Source organism: Ictidomys tridecemlineatus, chromosome 7, assembly GCF_052094955.1.
Source record: "Ictidomys tridecemlineatus isolate mIctTri1 chromosome 7, mIctTri1.hap1, whole genome shotgun sequence".
Taxonomy (NCBI): domain Eukaryota; kingdom Metazoa; phylum Chordata; class Mammalia; order Rodentia; family Sciuridae; genus Ictidomys; species Ictidomys tridecemlineatus.
This window is the reverse complement of record NC_135483.1, coordinates 32,199,863-32,223,711: the sequence shown is the minus strand read 5'-3', so window position 1 is coordinate 32,223,711 and position 23,849 is coordinate 32,199,863. Positions and strand designations below refer to the sequence as shown.

The following is a 23,849-nucleotide window of genomic DNA, read 5'->3' as shown; positions in this document are numbered from 1 at the left end:
AAGAGTGGGTTAGACAAAAAGAAATCTAACTCGTTTATTTTTTTTTCCTTCAGGAGGCTCAATATTAGGTAGATGAGCAAGAAGAGAGTGAGCCCTTGTGGAGGAAGGGCAGGAAGGAGGAGACAGTCTGACCTACCATTGATGGAGGGCCAGGGGCTTTATGCATACAGCCTCAATTAATCCTTCCAACCACCCTTGCAGGAGGTATTATTGGTTACTATATTCCCATTGAGCAATAGAGAAACCGAGGCTTCTGAAGTTCAGGTTTCTTGCTCAGCTAGTTCAAATGCACTGTTTGTGACTTAAAGCCTGTGATAAGCCCGAATACTGCTTCCTGTACAGAGAGAAAACAGAAGAGGGCCTTAGCTGTAACCACCTCCTTGCTGACATGGAAACTTGCTTACACTCAGCACTTGAAAGCCAGACTCCAACCTCCCCTATATGTGTCCCTTCTCAGACTGCTCACTGGGACCTGCCCCCAGGCCACCATGCCCACTGGCCCTCATTGAGCCCCTCTTATGCTCTGACCTCATGCCTGGGCTGGCTCCACCACCCCTACCCCTCATTCTTGGCTTCCATACCCCTATTTCTGCCCAAGGAGCTGGCATTGCCAAGCAGAGCAAATTTCTCCATAGAAAGAGAGGAATAGCCAAGGCTTTGGCAGTCTCAGGATGGCACATCATTATTAACTCATCATACTGCCATTAATGGTAAGCAGAGCATTCGTAGCTAGCATTTGCTGACCATTCAGTCTGGGCTTTCTAACCCTCACACATACTGTGGACATATTCTGTACCATTATCATTCTTCTCTTATACATGAAGAAACTGAGGTTTAGGAAGATCAATGAGGAGAAGGAGCTCAGCCTCATTAGCACTCCAGAAAATGCAAATTCAAACCTAGTGAGATCCTTTTGACAGGTATCAGATTGGCAAAATCCTTGGAGAACCATTTATCAGTGTGTAAGTAAGGCAAGATCCATCAGTTTTGTTCCTTGTACTGAAGGTATAGACCCTAGAGAAACTCAAATTTGTACCCACAGAAAGCTATGCCGAGGTGCTTAGAACAGTGTTGTGATAGCCGTGTCATTGAACAACCTGAATGTTCATCCAACCAGGGAATGGGTAAGTGGTTTGTGGTATGATTGTAGGTAGAATATTCTTCAGCAATAAAATCAATAACTAGAATTAGACTCACCAAAACAAATAACTCCCAAGCATGTTGATCACACAAAAAAGCAGAAATCAAAACAATATATACTGTGCAATGTTTTAATAAGGTTTAATCACATTCAAAACAATGCTTAGGGTCAGGTACATGTATATTCAGGTATAAAAGATGTGTGTGGAAATGAAACAGCAGATGGGGGGCTGCTGGGTACCCAGGGCGAGGAAAGGGAAATGAACAAGAGAGGAGAAAGTCTCCATTCTTTACTGGGAAAATTCAAAAGGGTGATTTATGATATTTTTTATCTTTTGGCAAGTTTTGATAATCTCATATTTTAATTTTAAAAGTTGCTCAAGGCCTCACATGTAGTGAACAGAGCCTGCACTTTTTATCTCCTCACGCTTCCTTGGAGGAAGTTCAGTGGGAGGTGAACATGGAGAAGAAATTCTACTTGTTCCATCCATCCTTTGTGCTGACCTCAAACGTGCAATTGTTCAGGGACAGAGATCTTATTTTGTGCACCAGCAGCAGTCTTGGAAAATACGGCATTAAATATTGATAGCGTGAATCATGTTTTCCCATTGCCTTCTATTATTATTGAGAACTATGGTCTCAACAAAAGCATTGGCAACGAAACCAAATAAAAGGAACAAGGAGAGCCCCCTATTCATTTCGACTGGCTGTTGGAATGGAATCCTATAGCGATTTCATTCTCCCAAACAGAGCTTTCAAAGAGACAATGATGACCCCATGCTCTACATGAAGAGTGCCCTTACACAAAAACCCTCCATGAAGTTTGTTCCTATTTTGTTGTGAGTTCTCACTAACTTCATCTGTGTCAATTTAAAAACTTAGCAGAAACTCTCACTCTTTTTCCTTTATTCAAAAATGAATAGGTATCCATTGAATGCCCATCGGCTGCTGGGTGCTGGGGAACCAGGCAGACTTGCCTGCATGAGTTTTCAGTTTCTTAAAGGAGACAGAACGGTAAACCCAGTAACTGCTATTGTCCCTCAGCATATGTGGGGTATTGGTTCTGGGGTCCCCAAGATCCCTCAAATCTGAGGATGTTCAAGCCTCCTATATAAAGTGGCAGAGTATATGCATATAACCTGCACAGACTCTCCCTTATGGTTGAAATCATCTCTAGATTACTTGCAATATTCAATATAATGTAAAGACTATGTAAATAGTGGTTACACTGTATTTTTTTAGCAAATAATGACAAGGAAAAGTCTGTATGTGTTCAGTACTGATGTAATTTTTTAAGAAATATTTTTGATCCACAGTTAGTTGAGTCCATGTGGAACCCAGGGATACAGAGTGCTAACTGTATGATGCACCAGATAAGGTACTATGACAGGGCCCACACTGGACTCTGCTATGGAGGAGCATAAATAAGGCACATAACCCAGTCACCGGATCTTGGAAAGCCTCCCAGAGAGGGTGACATTTTGTCTGAATGCTAAAGGCGGAGTGAGAATTTGCTTCTGAGTAAGAAAAAATTTAATCATTTCCTTTCACAAGATTCAGTGATTCTATTGTAGAATTTCCATTGCCAGTCAAAGTGGAGAAGAAAAATAACCAATATTTTAAGGTATCTTTTAACCTGAGGAAAAAAAAAAACAGAGCTGTAGTTTGAACCTAAAGATTTCTCTTGAGGTGTAGTCCTTCGACCTTTTTTATCATGCGCTCAAAACAAATGGCAGGTGAGTACATTTTTCCACTACCCTTGGTTAAACCCACATGAGCAAATACCCACCCCTGATTTAAGTGTGTATGTTAGGGGAGCCCACAGAACTGCCTAATTACCCTGAGTTTACTCCATGTTTTAAACATCCCTCTTGACCTAGTTACCCAGAAGAAGCAGCTCTGACTCTCTGCAAACACAGAGGGATCCCAGTATAGACTGGAAGTACATGGGAGGAAGGTGTCAACCCAGCATCTCTCAGCCTTGCTGATTCCATTGAATCCTTCAAATCCTCAACTCATCGGTGTGATTGGATAATTGCCTTGGATTCCCCCTAAGGTTGAGCACCTGATGGGATTACATATACTCTGTCAAGGGCCTGATTGTTGGGAGTTGCTGAAGCAGATGGCACACCGGAAATCACAGTCTTGAGTCCCTGTTCCACTAGTTAGAAGAAGACACACAGAATTCAGATAACAGAATATCAAATGAAGATCTCAACATTTATTAATTCCAATAAAATGTAAAATTGCAGTGCAATTTCAAAACAAATGTAGCCACTAAAAAGAAAAAAAAATCTGTTAAACAAGAAAGTCATGTTTTCAAATTCAAAGAAATCTAGTGCAAACAAAAATTTTAAAGCATCATCAATGAATTTTCAGACAGACTTTCCAACACAATAATATTCATTTATATCTTCAATCTTAGGCAACAACAATGGCATAGTAAGGAAGACAGCAATTGCTGTTGAAAGAAAATCAAAGAGGCCTAGAGCGATTATTTTTTCCTAAAAGATCTTGGGGAGTTGAAACAAGGCCTGGGTCTCCACGGGCTGACAACGTGTGGCTGTGAGGGGAGCACAGCATCCTTTCCTCTGATTTTACCTTTGAAGAGAATAAAAGCAACTCAGTGTAGCATTCTCCCCCACAAAGAGAGGCAGAATTCAAGCTAACCCCCAGAAACGCTCTAATCAAAGTAAACACTAAGCCCGCTCCTACAAATGCAGTTCATAGCATGTGACAGTTTTCAGTGGCATTTCCATCCCTTGCTAATCTTCTTTTGAATCTTTAATATGATCTTATTGAATTGGAAGAATAATTTCAGTAGTGTGGAAACAATAAAAACACTGAAACTGGGGGCTAGAAAACGTTCAAGATTGACAACAGGCACAGCATGTGGGACAGAGAGCTTGGTTATTCAAGGATTCATCATCCACATCCCTGAAGCCATTGGGGTTTTGTAGAGAAGCACAGGCTGTCAAAATATGACTATGCGCAATGCCTGAGCACATAGAAAACCAGATCTTTGTCAAGCAGAGCCCCTGATTAGCACAAACCTCTGGCCCTATCCATCAGGTCAACCCTAGGTTAAAGTCTCTTGCAGATTGGTAACTGTTGAAGTATCTGAAAACATGTCATGAAATAAATTTTAAAAAGTTTCAGAACCTAGTGAAATTACAAAACTGGAAAAATGCATTTATTTCATGAAGTCAGTAGTACGAAGTGATGGTAGAGAGATACTAAAATCACAGCAAGGCCATTGTTGTTAAATAGGGATATGGCAGAACAGGATTGGAAAACAATTAAAGAGAAAAACATTGACAAGGATGGTGATCACAGGTGCTCCAAGACAGACACATATGTATGTCAAAAAGAATGAGGGGCACCTGATGAAGCACTCAAACATCTTTTAAAAAATGATCGTGTCTATATTCCAAAAATTAAGCATGGAAAAAAAAGTGCATCAAATACTATCAAATAATTTTTCTGAGAATTACACTCCTGAAAGCAACATTCGCTTTTCATGCATTCTAAATTCTAGAACACAATGGAATTTACCATACAAAGATTCATTGTTCCATATAAAGTTCTAATTGGTTTATAAATTTTGACCATGAAATGATACTCCTTGTTGTAAGTAGTGCAGTAACAGGGCCCACTGCTTTTTACTTGTGGTAGATTCTCTGGGGATCTGTGGAATGTTCCTTGCCATCACCCTTAAGGCCTTCTTTAATCCTGAAGGCTCATCTCACTGTTCTACACCAACAGCTCTTTTTATCAGTCTTTTCTTAGTTCAACTGTCCTTGCATTTTGCCTTTGAAGCCTTTGACCTTGGACTCTTCAAAGGCTTGTGAAGGGAGAGAGGTTAATTTCACATGCTGACATTTATATGCTGATTGCCACACAGGAATACTTTCTCCACCCACTCTCCATTACTCACAGCACCAAATCAGGGGTGGTCCTGCATCGTGGTCCCCACTGTGGAGTCTTTGGGTTTCAATTTGCTGACCTCTCCCTTATAGGGTACACGCTCCACTGGCACAGGTGTGCAAGTCTGAAAGAGAACATATTTCATTTCCCTCTTTTGGTTTATTGACTTCAAAGTTACAGACATGCTTCCTTTGTGAATTGTGAGAGCAAAACAGCATCTTGTGAACTTATCAGGTACCAGCCTCTTGCCCTCTCCTGGGATTTCCTAGGATCGTTGGGTCTCTGGATTGTTCTTTCTTTGTTAGTGTTAATCTGTATCAGACAAAGGCTCAGGGAATGTGCCATCTGGGCTTCTGCCACAGCTTCACCTCGTCCAAGTCCCATCTCCTATAGTCCTACCTGAGATTCCACCTTTCCTTCTTGTTTCAGTCCTAGCCATCTGTGTTGTCCCTCTCCTAGGACTGAGCATTTTGCTCAATTACAGCAACTTGCTGGTGTGTGTTTCCTTTTCTGTCTGCCTCTGTGTATAACAAGCTTTCTGCAGAATCTCACCTCTTTGGTGGCAATGACACAGCAGAACCTTCAGCTGGGTTCAGCTGGAGTTAATTTAGTGCTTGAACACAGTTTCAAAATCTGGACTTTATAAACAAAGGAATTCAGGAGAAGTAACTAAATCATGCTATTTGTAAACATGTGCACAACTTCTCTGACAAGTCAAGAGGCATCACCCGTCAGTGATTAATGGCACCGGCTCTGGAACCAGATGATGATGATGCTCATGATGCTCCAGTTCCTGGAGCTGTGAACTGGGGCTAAAAACAGCACCTGCATTATAGGGTTGTTGTGAGGATTAAAATGTTGATGGGATTAAATATAAGAGAAACATCTGGAATAATGCCTGACACAGATAAGCTTTGGATCCGGAATGTCCCCCAAGGGTCATGTGTTGAAGGCCTGGTCCCCAAAGCAGCAATGTTCAAAGGTAGGGCTTTTAGAAAGTGATTGGACCATGAGGGCTTGGCCTCATCAATAGACTAATCTATTGATAGATTCATAATTTGAATGTACTATTGGGAGGTGGTGCAAATGGTAGGAGTTGGGACCTAGGTGAAGGCAGTAGGTCCTTGATGGTATGCCTTTAGGGACATATCATGTCCCCAGTCCGTCTCCTGCCCCACTGCTGTCTCTTTGCTTCCCGGCTTCCATAAGGTGAGCAGCTTTGTTCCTTTATGTCCTTCCACCATGATGTTCTGCCTCATCACAGAAACTGCCCAGAAACAATGGAGCCAGCTGACCATGGCTCTGAAACCGTGAGCCAAAATGAATCTTCCCTCCTATAGGTTTCTCAGGGAGAGAAAACTGACCGACACAAAGCTCTTAATAAATAATCACACATACACACACACACACAAAAAAAAACACAATAAATCATTCTGGGTCTTATTTTGATCTTTGAAACCAATATACTGAAGTAATCAACAATGTGGGCTTTGGAATAAGACAGATCTAAGTTTGAATTCTCTCTTTGCTATTAATTCATTGGGAACTCATAAGTTATTTAATGCCTCTGAATTTACATGCTCATTCACAAAATTTGGTAAATAAAACTCATCCCTCAGATACTTTAGAATTTCCGGAGACCAAGCATTTCCTTCATTCAACAGATAATTACTGAGCGCCCACAGCCTCACCTATTTTTCCACAGAGAATACTACAAAGAGCAAGATCCCACAGCCCTGGAACTTGCAGCACACACTGAGCACCAGGAAAAGCCTCGGTCCCCTTACAGTGTCTGCCCTGATGTTTGGCTGGACCTCCATTTTGGCTCATTATCCACTCAACCATTGGATTCATCTCAATCCTGTCCGTATCTCAAGGTGCCCGGAAATGAAGTGCCAGTTTCCCATTTCTGCCACCTAGTCCTGGACACTGTGGTCACTGAGAGTCAAGGCACATCTGAAACCTTAAACTTACCTAACCGCACCCCCCCACACACTCTCTTTCTCTTTGCCTAGTGCTTCTTTCTCTCCTGCCTTTACTTCCTAAGCTACACTTCATGGTATATCCCTTCAACCTAGGGTGACCACAGAATTTATCATCCAAAGAAGGACTGAGAGTGGAAAAGCTACCTAACATCATTAACAAGCATGATCCAGGACTATGCCAGGAAACCAAGATTTCTTCCCACCTTCCTTCAACACCCTCTTGCCTACTTCCTAGAGGGTCTTGCCTTTCTCGCTTCCTCTTGGTATTCACACTCGATACCCATGGTTTATCATTTCAGTCGTCAGACTTTCTGCATGGTGTACCCCTGGGGAAACTGACATAACTGGGCAGATATTTGTGCCACCTACTCTGTCCCTTCTCAACTCCCGCTCCGTCTCCCTCTTGGTACAGCAGCTCCTGAAGCTCTCCTACTTGAAGTTTTCAGTTGTTGCTTTTCTGTCTGTCTTGGGCTCACTGGGATTGGACTGTGACACCATTGGTTGAGGTGGAGCCATCTAGTGGAGGCCTGTCCTCATTTAGGGGCAGGTCTGTTCTATAATCTGGTCAGTCCCTTAGAGGATTGCTTTCCCTGACCTTAAATCTGCAAGCCCCAGGATAGTGCATGTCCCTAACCAAGCAAATCAGAATCCATCAGAATCCTTCCTAAAATCTTTGTGTCAGGGCCAGGGCTTGGCATGGGCTGGGATGCCCCCTATCCTTGTTACCTAAGTATCTCTGACTTTGCTTTTATACCTCAGCCCAGGTAGTCGTCATACTAGTCAGCCCTCTCTGTCACATCCACTAGCTTGCATACTGTAATTACCTATAATGATTTATTTACCTTTCTGTCTCCCCCAGTAGGCAGGGGGCTAATGTATTGCTCTATTCTTCCATAATATGTCCCCAATAAATATGGGTGGAAGGGTTTTTGGAGGGGACGATGGTGGAACCAGTGTTCAATGCTCAGTTAAGCTTTTTCTTCTGTGCCTGAGGAGTCCTGGCCTGGGCTGGCTCAGTTTCCCTCTCGCTCCTTTGTTGTGCTTCATTGTGTACCTGCTTTCTAGGCTTTACTTTCTTGCTGGCCAGAAAAGCCTTCTGTGGAAAGGTCTCAGGTCACTTGGTTTTCTAAGAACTGCATTTTGGCTGCCTGTTCACTGCCCTGATAATGCCATCAAGCAGTATGCAGCCTGGCTGGTCCCCAGGTCACACTGATCATCATATGTCTGTGACCTGATTGATCTTATCTGCATAGTTTCACTGTTCATCTGCTTCGGAGGCTCCAGGTGGGAACGGTCATCCTTCCAGAATGACCTTAAGGTGTGACCATGCCTGCCAGTGCCTGCTGCCACCTCAGAAACAAACCAATCTTCTCTCAGTAGTCTTTTGTTGTTCCACATTTCACAATATTTCACCTTGATAGTTATTCTTATCTATTAAAAAAGACAATTTAGGTTCCATTCTTATGCTCCAAGCAATTTCAACTTTTACTATTTTCTTCTCCTTAGGGGTGGGCTGCATTGGCCCTGCACTGACGAGACATGCATCTTATTCCTCTCTGCACCGTCTCTTGCCTTAGGCACGGCACTCTCTATATATTTTAGAACCTCCATAGATATCCACTGTGACAAAATGGAAAAGTGGTGGCAGTCACTCTGCAGAATCTTAAACCATCACTACCATTGTTCAGAAGCTCACTTGCACATTTGTTTTCTAGGTAGACCTAACCCACCACTCTTAGGAAAGCTAGTCTTATTACTTCTGTCTAGTGACAATGGCAACTTCTGTCTACTGACAGTGGCAACGTCTCTATCTGAAGTGTGAAGCACCTGGCTTGATATGGACCCTGGTCTATGGTGGAACCAGTGTTCAATGCTCAGAAACTGTACTAGTGATAGGGTTAAAAATAAAATGGGTTTCTGTTCCTGGTATCTCAGATGAGTAGAGTGGTCATGTATACTGCAGTCCCATTCCTCCAGCTGAAAGCACAGCTAATCCTTAGAGGACTTTTATGCAGCATAAAATACTCAAGAGAGACCAGAACAAAGAATTTGAGTGGTATGGGTTGAACAAAGGAAGCAGGCTTCTTTTCTCTTGCCTTCTGAGACTCCCTGTTTTCCTGATGATCTTCCTGACTCTCTGGGCAGCTATCTTGGGCTCCTTTTCTGATTTCTTTTCTCCTCAATCTCTGAAGGTTGGTGGACCAAGATCTCTATCTTAAGCCTCCTTTTGTCTCTATCTAGTACAGCCTCCTTGATGGCTCCAGACTTGTGGTTTTAAATCTATGTGCCACGACTCCCAAATTTATCTCCAGCCTTGATCTCTCCTCATGTTCAGGTTCCTCTATTCAAGTGGCCAACTGACTACAGCAAAGAAGTGTAAAAGTGTGTCAAGCAGAACTAGGATTTAAGCACAAGGAACCCAGAGCTGGAACAAGTAGAAGATAAATCCTTTGGGATTGGGGCTGCTATCTGATCGATGCTGGTATCCCTAACCCCCAGATGGTGCCTGGTGTTGGATGAATGTTTGTTAAATGAAGTGAGACTGCTTGAATGTAGGACTCCTCAGAACTTTTCATATACTGCTAGACAACAGAATCACTGGAAGGTAACATTACTGACAAATATTTGGCAACTTGTGCAAGGATCACCTCAAGACACTAAAATGCCCTGAGAACATATATTTGAGGATAATCTGAGTTGTATCATTTTCCCCCAATACTTGCTGGTCAAGATTAGATCAGTGGCAGCAATGGTTTCCATCTTGATGGTCTTACCATCAAGTAAAATGGCTCAAAGGTACAGCCCTGAGAGGGGCTATCCTGGGGGATACAGAGCACAGATGCACCTCCCTGGACAGGATGCTGATGAGTCACTTTAACAGAGAGTTCAATTTGAGTTCATAAGATTTAATGACAATTGTCACTGTGACAAGTTAACAGAAAGACAAAAATGAGAATTACATCATATTCGGTATAAACATTAATTGCAATCATCATTATATTTGCATAATTGCAGAAATGCTTTTTGGTTAGCTGATCAGGGGAAGAGGAAGCTCTGAATTGATAAAGATTTTAACTATATTGTCTGCCAGGAATGGAGTGCTGGGATGTTAGATTTTCTGAAGCCAGAGAGATCAGTAAAGAATAGTTCTCAGGCCCCAAGACAGTTACTGATGCGATGCTGCCCAGAGAGGTTAAGATACAAAAATATAAATAAAGACAAAAGAAGTTCCAAATACCAAACAGCAGACACTGGCTCAACATCAAACAGCTCAAATGAACACTGAGTCCCTGAGAATGACCTAGTGAATTCAGAGAACTGTGGTACACACTGCTGAGCTATCTAGGGCTCTGTGCACCAGTAGAACTTGAGTAGCCCTTAGGCTCCTTAGAGATGATCTATAACAATAGAAATATGTGCATTTTGCTAATGTTTTAGCATCTACTGTCTTCATGTAATCCTTAAAATGCCCTGGGAGCTCTTTCTCAAGGACAATGCAACAAAGCTGGGCCCTCTTACTGCGGGGCTGGTTGCTCTGTGAAGTTTTCCAGCTGAGGGCAAATGATCCCTTCATGCAGTAGGGAGAATGGGGGACCCCATGTTGAGGGTGGGAGGTGGGTGGCTATTCATTTGAGTAGGGATTAAACTTCATGATTAATGTGCTGTAGTGCTAGACATTGAAGGGACTGGTTTAGACCTGAGCCTCCAACCCAGCTAAGTGACCTCCATGAGCCTCCAAAGCTTAATCTATAAGGTAGAACAACTGCTATTCCCAGGTGGTTGTGAGAATTAACCTATACTGACATTTGATGGATGATCAACAAATATTTACAGAATGAATGTTTAATGATTAGATTCAAGCATGAAAAGAGTTATAGGCTGAGTGTCCCACATCAAAATGCTTGGGCCCAGAAGTGGTTGTAGAGTTTGGAGTTTTGGGTTTTTTGTTTGTTTGTTTTTTGACTTTGGAATGTTTGCATAAACTTTACTGATTGATGCTCCTTGTCTGAAAATCTGAGATACTTCAATGCATTTGTCAATTTTCAAAAGTTTTAGATTTTGGAGTATTTGAGTTTTTTAGATTTTTAGATTAGGGATGCTCAACATGTATTTAGAAAATATCCTATGATACAGTAGTGTGCTGGTAAATATGAACAATGGTAGACTCTTCTTTTTATCACTATCCTTAAAAATCCTAATTTGTAGCACTTGCCTATTTCTGTGGTGTAAATACTCCCACCATGTTTGATTTCAAGCTACCACAATGACATCCCTGAATGAGGGCTTGGGCAGAGGTGAATTCAAGTGTCTTTTGTGAGCCAAAAGGAGCCAGATCTAGCATATGTATTGCCTTTTATTATTATTATCTATCTATCTGAGAAAATTAGGTCTATACGGCAGTTGATGACATATCTTAAATTACTTTCTCTGAGCTACTTACCTTGAGAAAGACATTGACAAACTATTATTTCAGAAATGGAAAATACCCATTTCAAGGACCAAGTCAGCCATCCACTCAATTTTATCTTATCTAGAAAGGGAAATTACGCTTATCGTTGCAAAGATACAACCCAGTTTAAAAGCTTTGGCAGCAGTATTCTGAAACCATATATTACTCTGAGAAGCTACTCCTGTTTCTCTCTAAAATGCAGCATGCCTTGTATTTTACAGAAAAGGACAAAGTTGCTTATTACTGAAAAGGAGAAAAAAGAAGACTTAATGGATAACTTAAAGAAAGTCCATCTTTTCAAATTTTGATGAAAATTATAACCCTAAATACACAAAGCTTTCAGAAATATAATATGTTCGAATTTAAAGAGCTATACGCTCTTGGTAAAGAATCAACAGTACATAATTTTGTTCTTTCAGGTAATCTCTTGGAATATCTAAGTTGTTGTTACTTATTTTTTCTCCCTTTTCTTTCTCTTCCCTTCAGTGCTGCTCCTTAAGTGACGTTTTATATAATATTGAAATGTTTTATTGTGTTAAATTTATAAAATAAAGTCTGATGTCTTGTCTTTTGATTTTAAAATTTTCCCTCATGGATTAGCTAAGTTTTAAAATAAATAATAATTCCCCAAAGCTGCTGAATTGAGTAAAAATGTCTCTTCTTTCCTTTGAAATGCCTCACAACATTCAAAAACAGTGAAAGTGGCAAAGTGGAATGATGGTAAGTTTTACTCAGAAATACAATCGTGGACAAAAATCAAGCCTACAGATAACCCCACTCTTTGGAATGGTGCAGAAGGCAATCTCTGGATTAATTTATTTAAAGTTCCTTCCATGTCCTTCTGAAGCTATTGCCTTTGTTCCTCTTAGAGTTTTGTTTATTAATTTGTCAAAAGCTACTCTGTACCAAGCATCAGCATGGAAAGGAAAAGATGCTGTGGGTGGGGTGGGGGGTGAGGGGGTGTAACAGGCCAAGCAGGAGAAATCTTATGGTCCATTCCTGGTTGCCTTCAAATTCTGGTTATTTATTTAAGTTATTTATGTAGATACTGGGGATTGAAACCAGGGCTTTGTGCATGCTAAGCAAACATTCTACCTCTGGGATGGGGGTGCAGCCCAAGAAATCTGAGTATTTAAAATGAAAAACAAAGAGCTCTCATAATCTCTTGTGTGAATTTAAAATCTAGCGTTTGTGACAAATCATTTTCTTAACTTTAGTGTAATATTTTTCCTCTATAATCATCTTCACTAAACTGGAAAGGGGTCTGAAATGCCATCACGTAATTCCCAAACTGAATTTTATTTTACTCATTTTGGCATTTTTTTTCTCCAACATATTTTTAAATCATGCATTCCTTCATGGTTTGAGGTTCATGTTCATTTTTTCTCTTTTCTTGTCTCTACAGAGATCCTGTGGTAGACTGAAGATATCACAAATCCTGGCTCTTAAGTTGACTTATTTCTTAACCCAGGGGAAGTTATTTAATTTTGCTTAGGCTCAGTTTTCTGTTCTGTAAATTGAGAATGATAATATCCTTCACGTGGATGTCCACATTAAGTAAAATAATGACTACAAATCACCTAATGCAGTTCTTGGTAGATAGTAAGTTCTCAGAACAACAGGTGATAACAATGAAAATTATCATCTATTGTTATTTTCAAAATAACAATGCTCTTAATGCCTAAGAGATGGATATCAGAAGAAAATATTAAGAAATTAAAATAATTCATATAATTGGTAGTCAATACATAAAATATGAAGTGGACATTAATTCTGCCAACAAAACAGAAAGCAATTTGAAAAGGAGAACTGTTGAAACCAGTCATCTGGTGACCTCTTCTGCCCAAACCATTTTCGCTATCCCGGGAAGAACTTGTCTCAAGTTTAGTCATTTAAATACAATCTCTCAGGGAGTCCCTGTTTGTTTAGTGTCCCTGCTGGTGACCAACCAGAACTGACCACCAGGAGCAGCCCTACTTCAGATCCATTTCAAGTGTCATATTATCACCTGGTTCTATTGATTCTACCTTCTTGTGATTTCCAAAGTCTACCCTTCCCATGCCTCTACCGAGTTACTGCTACAGACCCACGAATAAACTAGCTGCCACCATGGCTGCAACTAAGACTCTTTTGCAAATTAATACTGAGCCATTTACCTCACTGAACTCAATTTTTATATTTTACAATATAATTGATTGCTTAGGTATGAAATTTCTAAAGATGAATAACCAGAGTTTATGTCCTGCCCTGTCAAATACCTGATGTGTGAAATGAACAAGTTTCTTAATTTCTTGAAGTTTCAGTTTTCTAATCTTTAAAATGAGAGAGATAATATCTCATTCCTTCACAGGGCTTTCACAGTAACAGAGCCCTTAGAAGAATGCCTTGAATCCAAGAAGCAGCCATTAAGCTTTAGTACTGCTGTTCTTCACCATACAAATGTTCAAAAACACCTGGGACTCTTACAGTTACCACCCACCTGTCACCTGTCAGTGTCAACACTTATAAATTAATCCCAGAGCAAAATGAACTGTAATCTTAAACTATCTGCTTTGACTGAAATACAATATATAAAGAATTGTGGTATTCCTGTGAATTCAAAGCATTCTAGAGCAGTGGTTTACCTTAGGAAGCATTTTTTAAATGCAGGAATCTTGGGTTACGCATTCTGAGAATCCACAAGTTAAAAAAAAAATTGCACAAGACATTAGAGGAGAAATCAAAGAGACTAAAAGATCTAAGTGAAATGAATTAAAGAACAGATGGAGAACTTTGGAAAAGAAAACCTACATTTGAAAACTGGAAAGAAGAGAACTAAGTTTTAGAATAAATCCACAGGTCTCAAAGTCTACATGCCAGGCACGGAACATGAGCAAAGCCTTCTGGAAGAAAACCAGAACATTCTCAGGGCCCAGCCATCCAGCTCTCACCTATGCCATATGAGATTAAGGGTACAGGGTGGCTCCACCCCCCACCTCCAAACCCAGAAATGGATTTTTGATTTTAATTATTCAAATACATTACAAATATTTAGTATAGTAAAACTTAAAAATTTTTAAAACTCTGTATACACTAAAAAAAATGTGTGAAAAGACAAGATAAATAATAATAATAAAACAAGTATCTCTTATAATGCAGCATTATTATAAACTTTGGGCCTTTGCTATAGATTAAGAAACAGAACTAGCATTTATTGACCTCCTACTATGTGCCTTAAATGGATGTACCTTACATTTTTAAAAAAAATCTTATCGGAGTCTGGTTAATCTTATCCACACTGGTTCCACCATCATCACAATTTGTTAGGGAGAAATGTTATTTTCATTTTCCAGTTAAGGGATCTGACCCCAAGGATGATAAGGAAACTTGCTCTTGGCCTCACAGCTAGGACATGGGAAGGGAAGATGGAATTCATATTGATATCTACCTACCTACTCCATTACTCTGATGGTCACGAGAATGTGACTTGCAAATCCTCAACTAAAGGGTTAGCAATTCCTCAAGGGGCCGCTGCTCTGCACTGAATGTCATCAGAATCTGGGCTGTGACCACACCTCCTACAGCTGCTCCCAGTCAATGACTGGGTGCTACAATCACGGTGGGACAGGAGGCTGGGCTCAAGGACTGCCAGGGGCCCCTCTCAACCCTTCCGAGACGGTGTGGTGGTCTGGATGCTTCCACTCGCTTTCTTTTCTTCTTTCCTGTCTGGGGTCACACCTGAGTTACATTCTGGGGCATGTCTTTCCAGTTCTTGCCCATTTTCTTTCCCAGGTGTTTCCGATAATAACCCCCTCGAACCTTTATCCATCTGAATGTCTGTTTCTTTCCTGATTAAATTGCCCAAAATGTACTGAGATTGCCTGGGAAAAAACCCAAAAAACAAATATCCAACCTTGTCCATCAGAAAGTCCTGAATCGACACACTAGTCTGCCAAGGAAGATGCATCCATCCAAAGATTCTTTGAAAATTGGCATTTGTCTGTAATCTCTCATATAAATAAACCCAAATACCCCGGGAATATGTTAGAGCAGTGTGATGTGACAAGGCCACCATCACCACAAACTACATCCAGAGCAGGTAACAGTCCAGCCCAGGCCTGGCCCACTGTGCAGGACTCACCTGGTCTCGTTGCTGGATTCGTTGGTAAACATACTCAGCGAAAGGTTTGCGTGGAATGAACTTCCCTTCTCCTGCTGTGACATTGAAAACTCCAGCTTCATACACCACTTTGCCCCTTGAAATGGTCACCAGGGGGACCCCGTGGCAAACCATGCCCTCGAAGATGTTGAAGTCAACAGCCTGGTGATGAGTCTTAGCTGAGATTGTTCTGTGTTTGTTAAAGAAACAAAAATAATACTACAGATCATCACCAGCTCATTTGATGAATATAAAATATGTAAGAAGAATGATCTAGGAGAAAATTTAGCCACTCTATTAAGCCATAGCTTCATCACTGTTAACAAGTGACTTTAAGAATAGAACATAGCATTAACATTTCATTTCAAAGTAATTACATTTTCTGAGAGAAAAACCTAAGAGATTGCTCTTTAAGTTGAACCATGAGAATGGGGTGGGTGGGAAAAGAACGTTGTCTTTCATGTAGAGATTTAGAAATTATTTTTCATATGTTAAAGAATCTCAATCTCTCTCTCTCCGCCCCCACCCCCCACCCCGGATTGAACCCAGTGGTGCTTTTACTGTGAGCCATATCCCCAGCCCTTTAAAGACTATAAATTTTATTTAGACACAGGGTCTCACTGAGTTGCTGAAGCTGGTTTTAAATCTGCGGTCCTCCTGCCCTAGCCCCCTGAGTTGCTGGGATTACAGGCATGCCTGGCTTCATTTTTTAATTCTAAGACATTAGAACACACTGACCTGATCAGTACCTTGCTATCTGCAGATGCAGTTGAGGTTCCTCCACCCCCTCCATAAGTCCTATTCATATCCCTCTCTTCCCAGAGGAAAAAAACATACCCTGATTTTCCCCTTGTCTGTGGCAAAATTGGAAATTTGAGGATGACAGGGTCAACCACGTTTTAGAATATAATCCAGCATATTCTGTGTCGTGTGTATATTCATCTTCGTTCTCAGTATCTTATTTTATTTTTTTTATATTGGCAGATAAAATTGTCTTATTTACTGTAGACAAAATGATATTTTGAAGTATGTCAACATTGTGGAATTACTTAGTCTGGCTAATTAACAAATGAGTTAACCTCACGTAGTTATCATTGTTGTGGTAAGAATGCTTTATGTCCATTATCTTGCCTTTTCCAACTATACGTTATAGTCACCACGTTGTAAAATAGAGCACTGGAATTTATTCTTCCTGTCTGAAATTTTATACCTCCCCAACTTCTCTGGCCCCTAATAACCACCATTCTACTCTCTATTTCTATGAGGTCAACTTATTTATTCCATATGTAAGGTCATGTACGATTTGTCTTTCTGTGCCTGGCTTATTTCACTTCACGTATTATCTTCCAGGTTCCTAGAAATAATAGGAATGCTTTTTACTGAATAGTATTCCACTGTGCACATGGGAGTGCAGATGTCTCTTGGATATGCTGATTTCATTTCCTTTGGGTATAGATCATGGTGAGATTGCTTTATCTCAGTAGCTTATGAACAGTTTTCAATCTTAAAAGTATGGCTGATGACTTCCAAACTGGGGTATTTGGAAATGCTGGATACCTCCTTTCTTTAAATATCATGACATGGAAAAGGGGGGAAAATCTGGCAACAGTGAATTGTATGAGCATAATCTGAATTCTGGTAGAATTTCTACAATCCCTCCTGAGAATAGATTAAAGAGAATTACTCTGTTAAAATCCTCAAGGCTGAGCCTGAGGCAGAGCAGCCCTCAGTGCTCCCAACCCCTGAGAACCCCTTGCTGACATGTGCTGCACACCTTGAAATGGACAGGACTCCACTGGCCTGGTCCAACTGCATGCTTGGTTTCCCAACCTTAATGTGCAGTGCCCTCCACAACCCACTCATGCGAGTGTGCTCCTCCCTTGAGTCTCTCACTCAGTCAGTGACACCGCCATCTATCTTTTCTTGCCCCTCAAGCCATCATCAAGCTTTTTGTTCCTACATCTCCCCAAATAATCCACTGTGCCTGCATAATGCCATGTCACCACAGCCTCTCTTTGGGTCTCCCTGGCCACTTTCCTGGCCTCCTAGTCTCCTCTCTTACCCTCTACCTTCTCTACAAAGCTGCTCCAACCATCTTTTCAAAATGAAAGTCAGATCATGTCACATTCCTGCTTGAAACACTCAATGGCTCCAATTTGTCCCCTGAGAGCCAAATAACTATTTTAGAAAGTGTGGATGAAAATAATACAAAGAATCTGCTCCCAGTGAGAAATATCTACCACAGAAAGGAAAAAGAGGCGCTTCTAGTATGTCAAGGAGAGAACTCATAACATCTTATTTTGTCCTTATAACACCTCTTCAAGTACAGAGTAGCTTCTACATTTTGTGGGTCTATAAGCTGAGATTTAGAGGTTAGATAATATCCAAGGACATTTGGCTAGTTTGATGAAATTGGGATTTTTCACCAATAAATTTTTTAATTTGTAATAAAATAACTTTTTGGTGTATGGTTCTGTGAATGTCGACATATACCCAATAGACTTGTGTTAAATCACGTTAGAACACATAACACTTTCATCAACACCCCCCACCACCACACACACACTCGTACACACACATTCCCACCATCCCTCTAGAGCACATCATTCCCAACCTTTAGCTCCCTGCAACCAGTGATGTGTTCTCCATCACTGCATATAAATAAAATCACAGAGTATGCAACCTTTTGAGATGACTTCTTTCATTCCACATAATTCCTTTGAGACTCATCCATACTGCTGAGTGTTTCAACAGTGTTTTCTTTGGTTGTTGAGTAGTATGCTTTGTATGGACACACAGCTCTGTGTTATCATTCACCCACCAAAGGACTTGGATTGTTTCCAGATTTTAACTGGAAATATGAATAGAGCTGTTGTAAACATCCAGGTAGGTACTTTCTAGAAAGACTTGTCTGGTGTAAATACCCAAGAGTGAATTTTCTAGGTCATATGTTAAGCACTGGCTGCAACAAAGAGCTTCTGACTTTTGGAACTAACCTACCCATATAATGAAGAGTTTAAAAGACCACTGAGCAGTAGGAAGGCAGACAGCACAAATACATCAAAGCTTTGAATACTGAGCAGGAGGGAAGGGTATTATCATTCAAATATAAGTCACCAAAGTAGGGCAATGAAATTGTTTAGAGATGCTTAGAATGAGTTATGATGAATTGTGAGTTGGTGATAAAAGATGAAAAGATGCAAACTCAAATGCATCAATAAATTGAGGAAACAATAGAGAGGGGATTCAGACCTTCAGGTTAAAGTGACTTTTTATGGCCACCACTATCTCTCTGCCCTCCTACACTTCATAGTTACAGCAGCAGGAACTCTGGGGCTTGCACCGGAGAATGATACATAGAAATGTGTAGACTAATGCGTTAGTAAGGCTGCTATATGAAGAAAGTAAAATGAATTAAAAATTCATGGTGAAATGATTATTTGAAGTATAACAACAGGGTGGAAAACCTTAAGTTTGGAGTTTCTGAAACTAAGAAAAATAATGTAACAAGAAAAAAATTGGATACACAAAGATGGCCATTACAATATTGCCTAAACTATTGGAAGACTGAAGAATAACAAATTTCCAGTGACTACTATAAATAAAATATTAGGCATTTGTGAAAGACTAGTTTTAAGAATATTTTTATAGAAGCAAAAATGCCCAATAACCTCCTAATAGCATATAGTAAAAACAGGCCACAGAGAACATGCATACCACAAGTATAAGGAAAATAACTCCTGTGGACAGACCCAAAAGGAAATACACAAAGTCTTTTGTGGACTGGGAAAAATGAAGATGGAGGAATCAAAGTCTCTTTAGAGTTATTGTTCTACTGTTTCTATGACTTAAGTTACCATGTTAGGATGAAGTTGGTGCAGCAAAATATCCAATTAGATTTCTCTGCCTCACCCCAAGTAAAGGTCATTACTTTGACTAACTCAGCCTTGGGGTTAGCAAGAGGAAGAGAACAATTAGACAACATCTTAGAGGTTCTTTATACTGAGGCACTATGTATATGAAGTCAAATTAACACCACATGTAAATTCTAGGCATTATCACCAGCAGCAAAAAGAATGTGCCTCCACTTTCACAGTGGAAGGTGTCTGACAGGGTGTCATTTGTCACCCAACTTTTCCTTCCAGCCAAAGCTGTATTTCTCCTGTTCTGAGGCACCGTCACACTGCTGAGTCTTTGCACGTGCAGTTCTTTACCCTGGATGCCCTCCTCACTTTTGCTCCTCTCCCTTCCCTAAAACTCTGCTCCAGAACCTATGTCCTCATCACATAGCAGTGAAGGTGATGGACATGCCAGTGACCCCGACTTAGTCATTACACAGTGTGTACACACATCAATACATCACAGTGTACCCTGTGAATATGTGTAATTATTATGAGTGAATAATTTTTAAAAAATCCTGGTTCCCAGAAGCCAACCTGATGAACCACGGTGAAACTGAACATTTCTTCCTTTGCAGTTTAGCATTATCCAAGCGGTTTTATTGTTTTTTGGGGAATTTTGTTATTTGGTTGGTTTTGGGGTTTTGGTGCTAGGAACGGAACTCAGGACTTCACACACACCATACAAATGCTCTATCACGGGCTCCACCCCTGCCCCAGTCCTAGTGTATTATAATGATGTGTTGAACAGGCTCATTTTTCTTATTTGGTGCACACTTAAAAGAGAAACCAGTATAGCAGCACAATTCACAATAGCTAAATTGTGGAGCCAACCTAGATGTCCTTCAGTGGACAAATGGATAAAAACAACAACAACAACAAAAATGTGGCATTTATTACACAATGGAATATTACTCAGCAATAAAAAAGAATAAGATCATGGTATGTTTCAGGGAAATGGATGGCATTAGAGAAGATTATGCTAAGTGAAGTTAGCCAATCCCCAAAAAACAAATGCCGAATGTCTTCTCTGACATAAGGGGAGTGACTCAAAATGGGGTTGGGAGGGAGAGCAAGGGAGGAAGATTACCTCTAGGTAGGGAATAGGGGTGGGAGGGAAAGGGTAGGAGAAAGGAAATAGCATGGATGGTGGAAGGAGACCCTCAACATTATATAAAATACATGTATAAAAAAATTAAAAATTAAAAAATTGATAAATGCTAAAAATAAATAAATAAATAAAAATAAAAGAGAAACCAGGTGGTTTGATCCTCAGCACATAGTAAGTGTTTTATAAATATGAAGTGATCAAATAAAAGGATCGCATGATTGTCCTTCTATTTGGTCAAGTTGATTTCATTTCCTGCCTCCACTGTCCTCTGGGACATGACTGAGTTTTGAAAAAGAACACTACATTAAATGGGAGGTAAGTATCCAGGATATACGTTCTATTGGGAACCTAACATTTCTGAGACTGTATAAGTTAATTAGTAATAAAGGAATAAGTAAAATTTCATAATTATCATTCTTACTTGTATCTTATCAATTTATACAAACACTTGTTCATCAATACCTAGCAATACTTGGAAATGTATAATAATAAGCAAAATAAGTATACGGTTAGATTTTATTCCCCCATTTACCCAATGATAATGCTGACTGGAACTGTTTAAGAATTTGCCCAAGTTCAATAGCCAACGAATCTCTGAAAGGTTGGAAACTATTTCCAGCCTTTTAAGAATACTGCCATATGTGATCCTGTTGTAAGAAGGCTTAAAAAGAAAAACTTGTGGTACATTTCAATATTTAATTGGTAGATAGTTTTCAACACAAAATATGATGGATATCCTCATGTGATTTATGAAATTATTGCAAAGCATTATTTAAAATCTATTCACTCATAATGCAATATGAGAGAGGTGATCCATTAATGGAAAGAACACAAGTTCAAAGTCACACATCTTTGTAAGGACATCTGTCATTCCTTTGATGATACTTCCCCTGGGGAATTGTCCCCAAGGCAGAAGCCAGGAACATGACTTCACAGACTCCCAGGCATGAGACCAGAGCTTCTCCAAAATGGTGCCCATTTGACTCAAGAATCAGGTGCCACAGGAATCCATGCTGGCGAGGGTGAGAGGGATAACCCCTGTGATGAGCGACAGCTGAGACAAGGCTCTAGCAGTAGATCTAGGTCCTGAGCAGTGAGGCCATTGCTGGTGTGTGTGTCCAGTGGCAGCAGCAGTGTTCTCTGCTGCCCCTTTCATCCTGGGTCATTGATCCAGGCTGCATGACCTCTCAGCGAGGTCCTCTGGCCTGCCCGGAGATTCTGTGAGCCACTGAGTATCTTTTGATATTTTGTTTAATCATCTAGAGTGGATTTCTGTCTACCACAACTAAGAATCCTGCCGGATACATCTTTTCCCCTTGACTTTCACACAAATATCTTTTTATGATCGTCTCAAAGGATAAATCTGAGGCCTTTCTTGAAGGTGAAGTGTGAGCCTGACCGCCCTCCAGGCATCATCCCTGAAGAGGCTCTGCACAGAGGGCAGTGCTGACCAGTGCCTCTTGATCCCCTTCTGCAGCGCATGGGAACAGACCCATCCTTTTCCAACCTTTCCCTGTATCTTTATTTCACTGTAAAGAAACATCCTCCAGGTGTTTGAAGTTCTCAAAGGGGCTCTCTCTGATGTAACCCAGGTTCAAGTGTGAAGGCCAAGGTCAGGCATATATAACCTCCTCTGCAGAGCTGGTGGGCCTCATGTCACGTCATGTGATGAGTGGACGGTGCTTTGAATGGCGAGACCACCTCGGATGAAGACAAGCACACCCGGGAGATTGAGCTGCAGGGATGACTCATCTTTGCCACAAGGTTCGGTAGCACTGGGGGATGACTGGAGCCGCTGTCATGTGAGTAGCACATTGGAGCTCTTGGGCAGGCCACACGCACCCTCCCGTCCTGGAGCATGCAGGTTAGCAGGCCCTGCACCCTCAGCACCCGTTCTCCCTTCCTCTGGTCTCAGCACCACAATTTTCCTTTAAGAAACTTCTTTCCTCCTTTGGAGATAACCTGACAGGAGGACTCCATGTCCTCTTGTTCCATGACAAAGAGATAGGCAACTAGCTTTCTCCCAGACTGTGTTTTTACCAAGGTGGGTACAAGTTAGTTATTATGGTTTGCAGTCAAAATCTAGGCTCATGGAGACTTTGTCCTTTGGAAAATAATTCCCTTAATGAAGAGCCCATGTATACCCATGTTTATTGTGGCACTATTCACACATTCCAATATACGGAGCCATCCCAGGTGCCCATCAACAGATGAATGGATAAAGAAAATGTTACACCTTCTCCCAATGGAGTATTATTTAGCCATAAAAAGAAGGAAGTATTGTTATTTGAAGCAAAATGGATGGTGGAACTTGAGAACATTGTGTCAAGTGAAACAAGCCAAACACAGAAAGACAAGTACCACATGTTCTGTCTCATATGTGGAAGCTACAATCTGTTGACCTGAAGGTAGAAGAGTGATGACTAGAGATTGGGAGAGGTGGGAGGTGGGGTGGGAAAGGGGAGGTTGGATTTGATCAGTGCCCACCATATGCATGTGTGGAAACATCACACTGAACCCCATTAATAGGCGCCATTAACATGTGTTAATTAAAAGAAAAAGAGCCCATGGGTGTCTCGGAGGCAGGGTAGGGTCCCAAAAGCTTGTGATTGTAAAAGAGGCCAGAGAATCTTTTCAAAAAATCTGCCAGCAGGATAGATGCAAATGTGGAATGATGCTCTGATTCCATTTGTAAGCAAACATGAAGAGGAACTGCAAGATTCGTTATCGAATATTTTTCCGTTCTAACAATATGCAAATCAGTTGAGAAGAGAGGCATTTGTGAGAAATCACTGACTGGATAGCTAGGATGCTGGCCTGCCCCCCGTGGTGACAGGAAGAACACAGAGTGGTAAGAGCCATTCTGTGCAGTAAATGAAGCTGGGGTCCCTGGACCAACCACTCCCCATTAGCAGATTCACAGGAAGCCTGTCCTCCATGGTCACTCTGCCCCAGGGAAAAGCTGCTCTCTGTTAAGCTCACTGTGAGTCTGTATCAGGCACATCACAGGCACGTCTCACTGCAGAGGGGTGTCACGGTTGTCTTACTGAGTCCCAATTATAGCACACACACATCTCCAACGCTGATGCTGACAGGGAAGCAGAGGCCCCAAAGATAACATTAAGCTATTTTTCCAACTTAGTCAATAGCTTTGATACCACTCACGTCAGAACTGCAGAAAAACATTTTGTCCCTTTGC

At 40.9% G+C, this 23,849-nt stretch overlaps 1 protein-coding gene across 1 annotated transcript in view; it reads right to left on the bottom strand.

Moving 5' to 3' along the window:
• Nucleotides 1–3,341: 3,341 nt before the first annotated feature.
• Dpys (dihydropyrimidinase) overlaps nt 3,342–23,849 on the bottom strand; it is a 73,323-nt gene continuing 52,815 nt past the window's right edge. The window contains exons 8-10 of the mRNA XM_005316263.5: nt 15,623–15,830; nt 5,078–5,191; nt 3,342–3,741 (exon numbers count right to left, since the gene is read on the bottom strand). Coding sequence (XP_005316320.2) covers nt 5,087–5,191; nt 15,623–15,830 — 313 coding nt within the window. The 3' untranslated portion in view covers nt 3,342–3,741; nt 5,078–5,086. The remainder of the gene's footprint in view (nt 3,742–5,077; nt 5,192–15,622; nt 15,831–23,849) is intronic.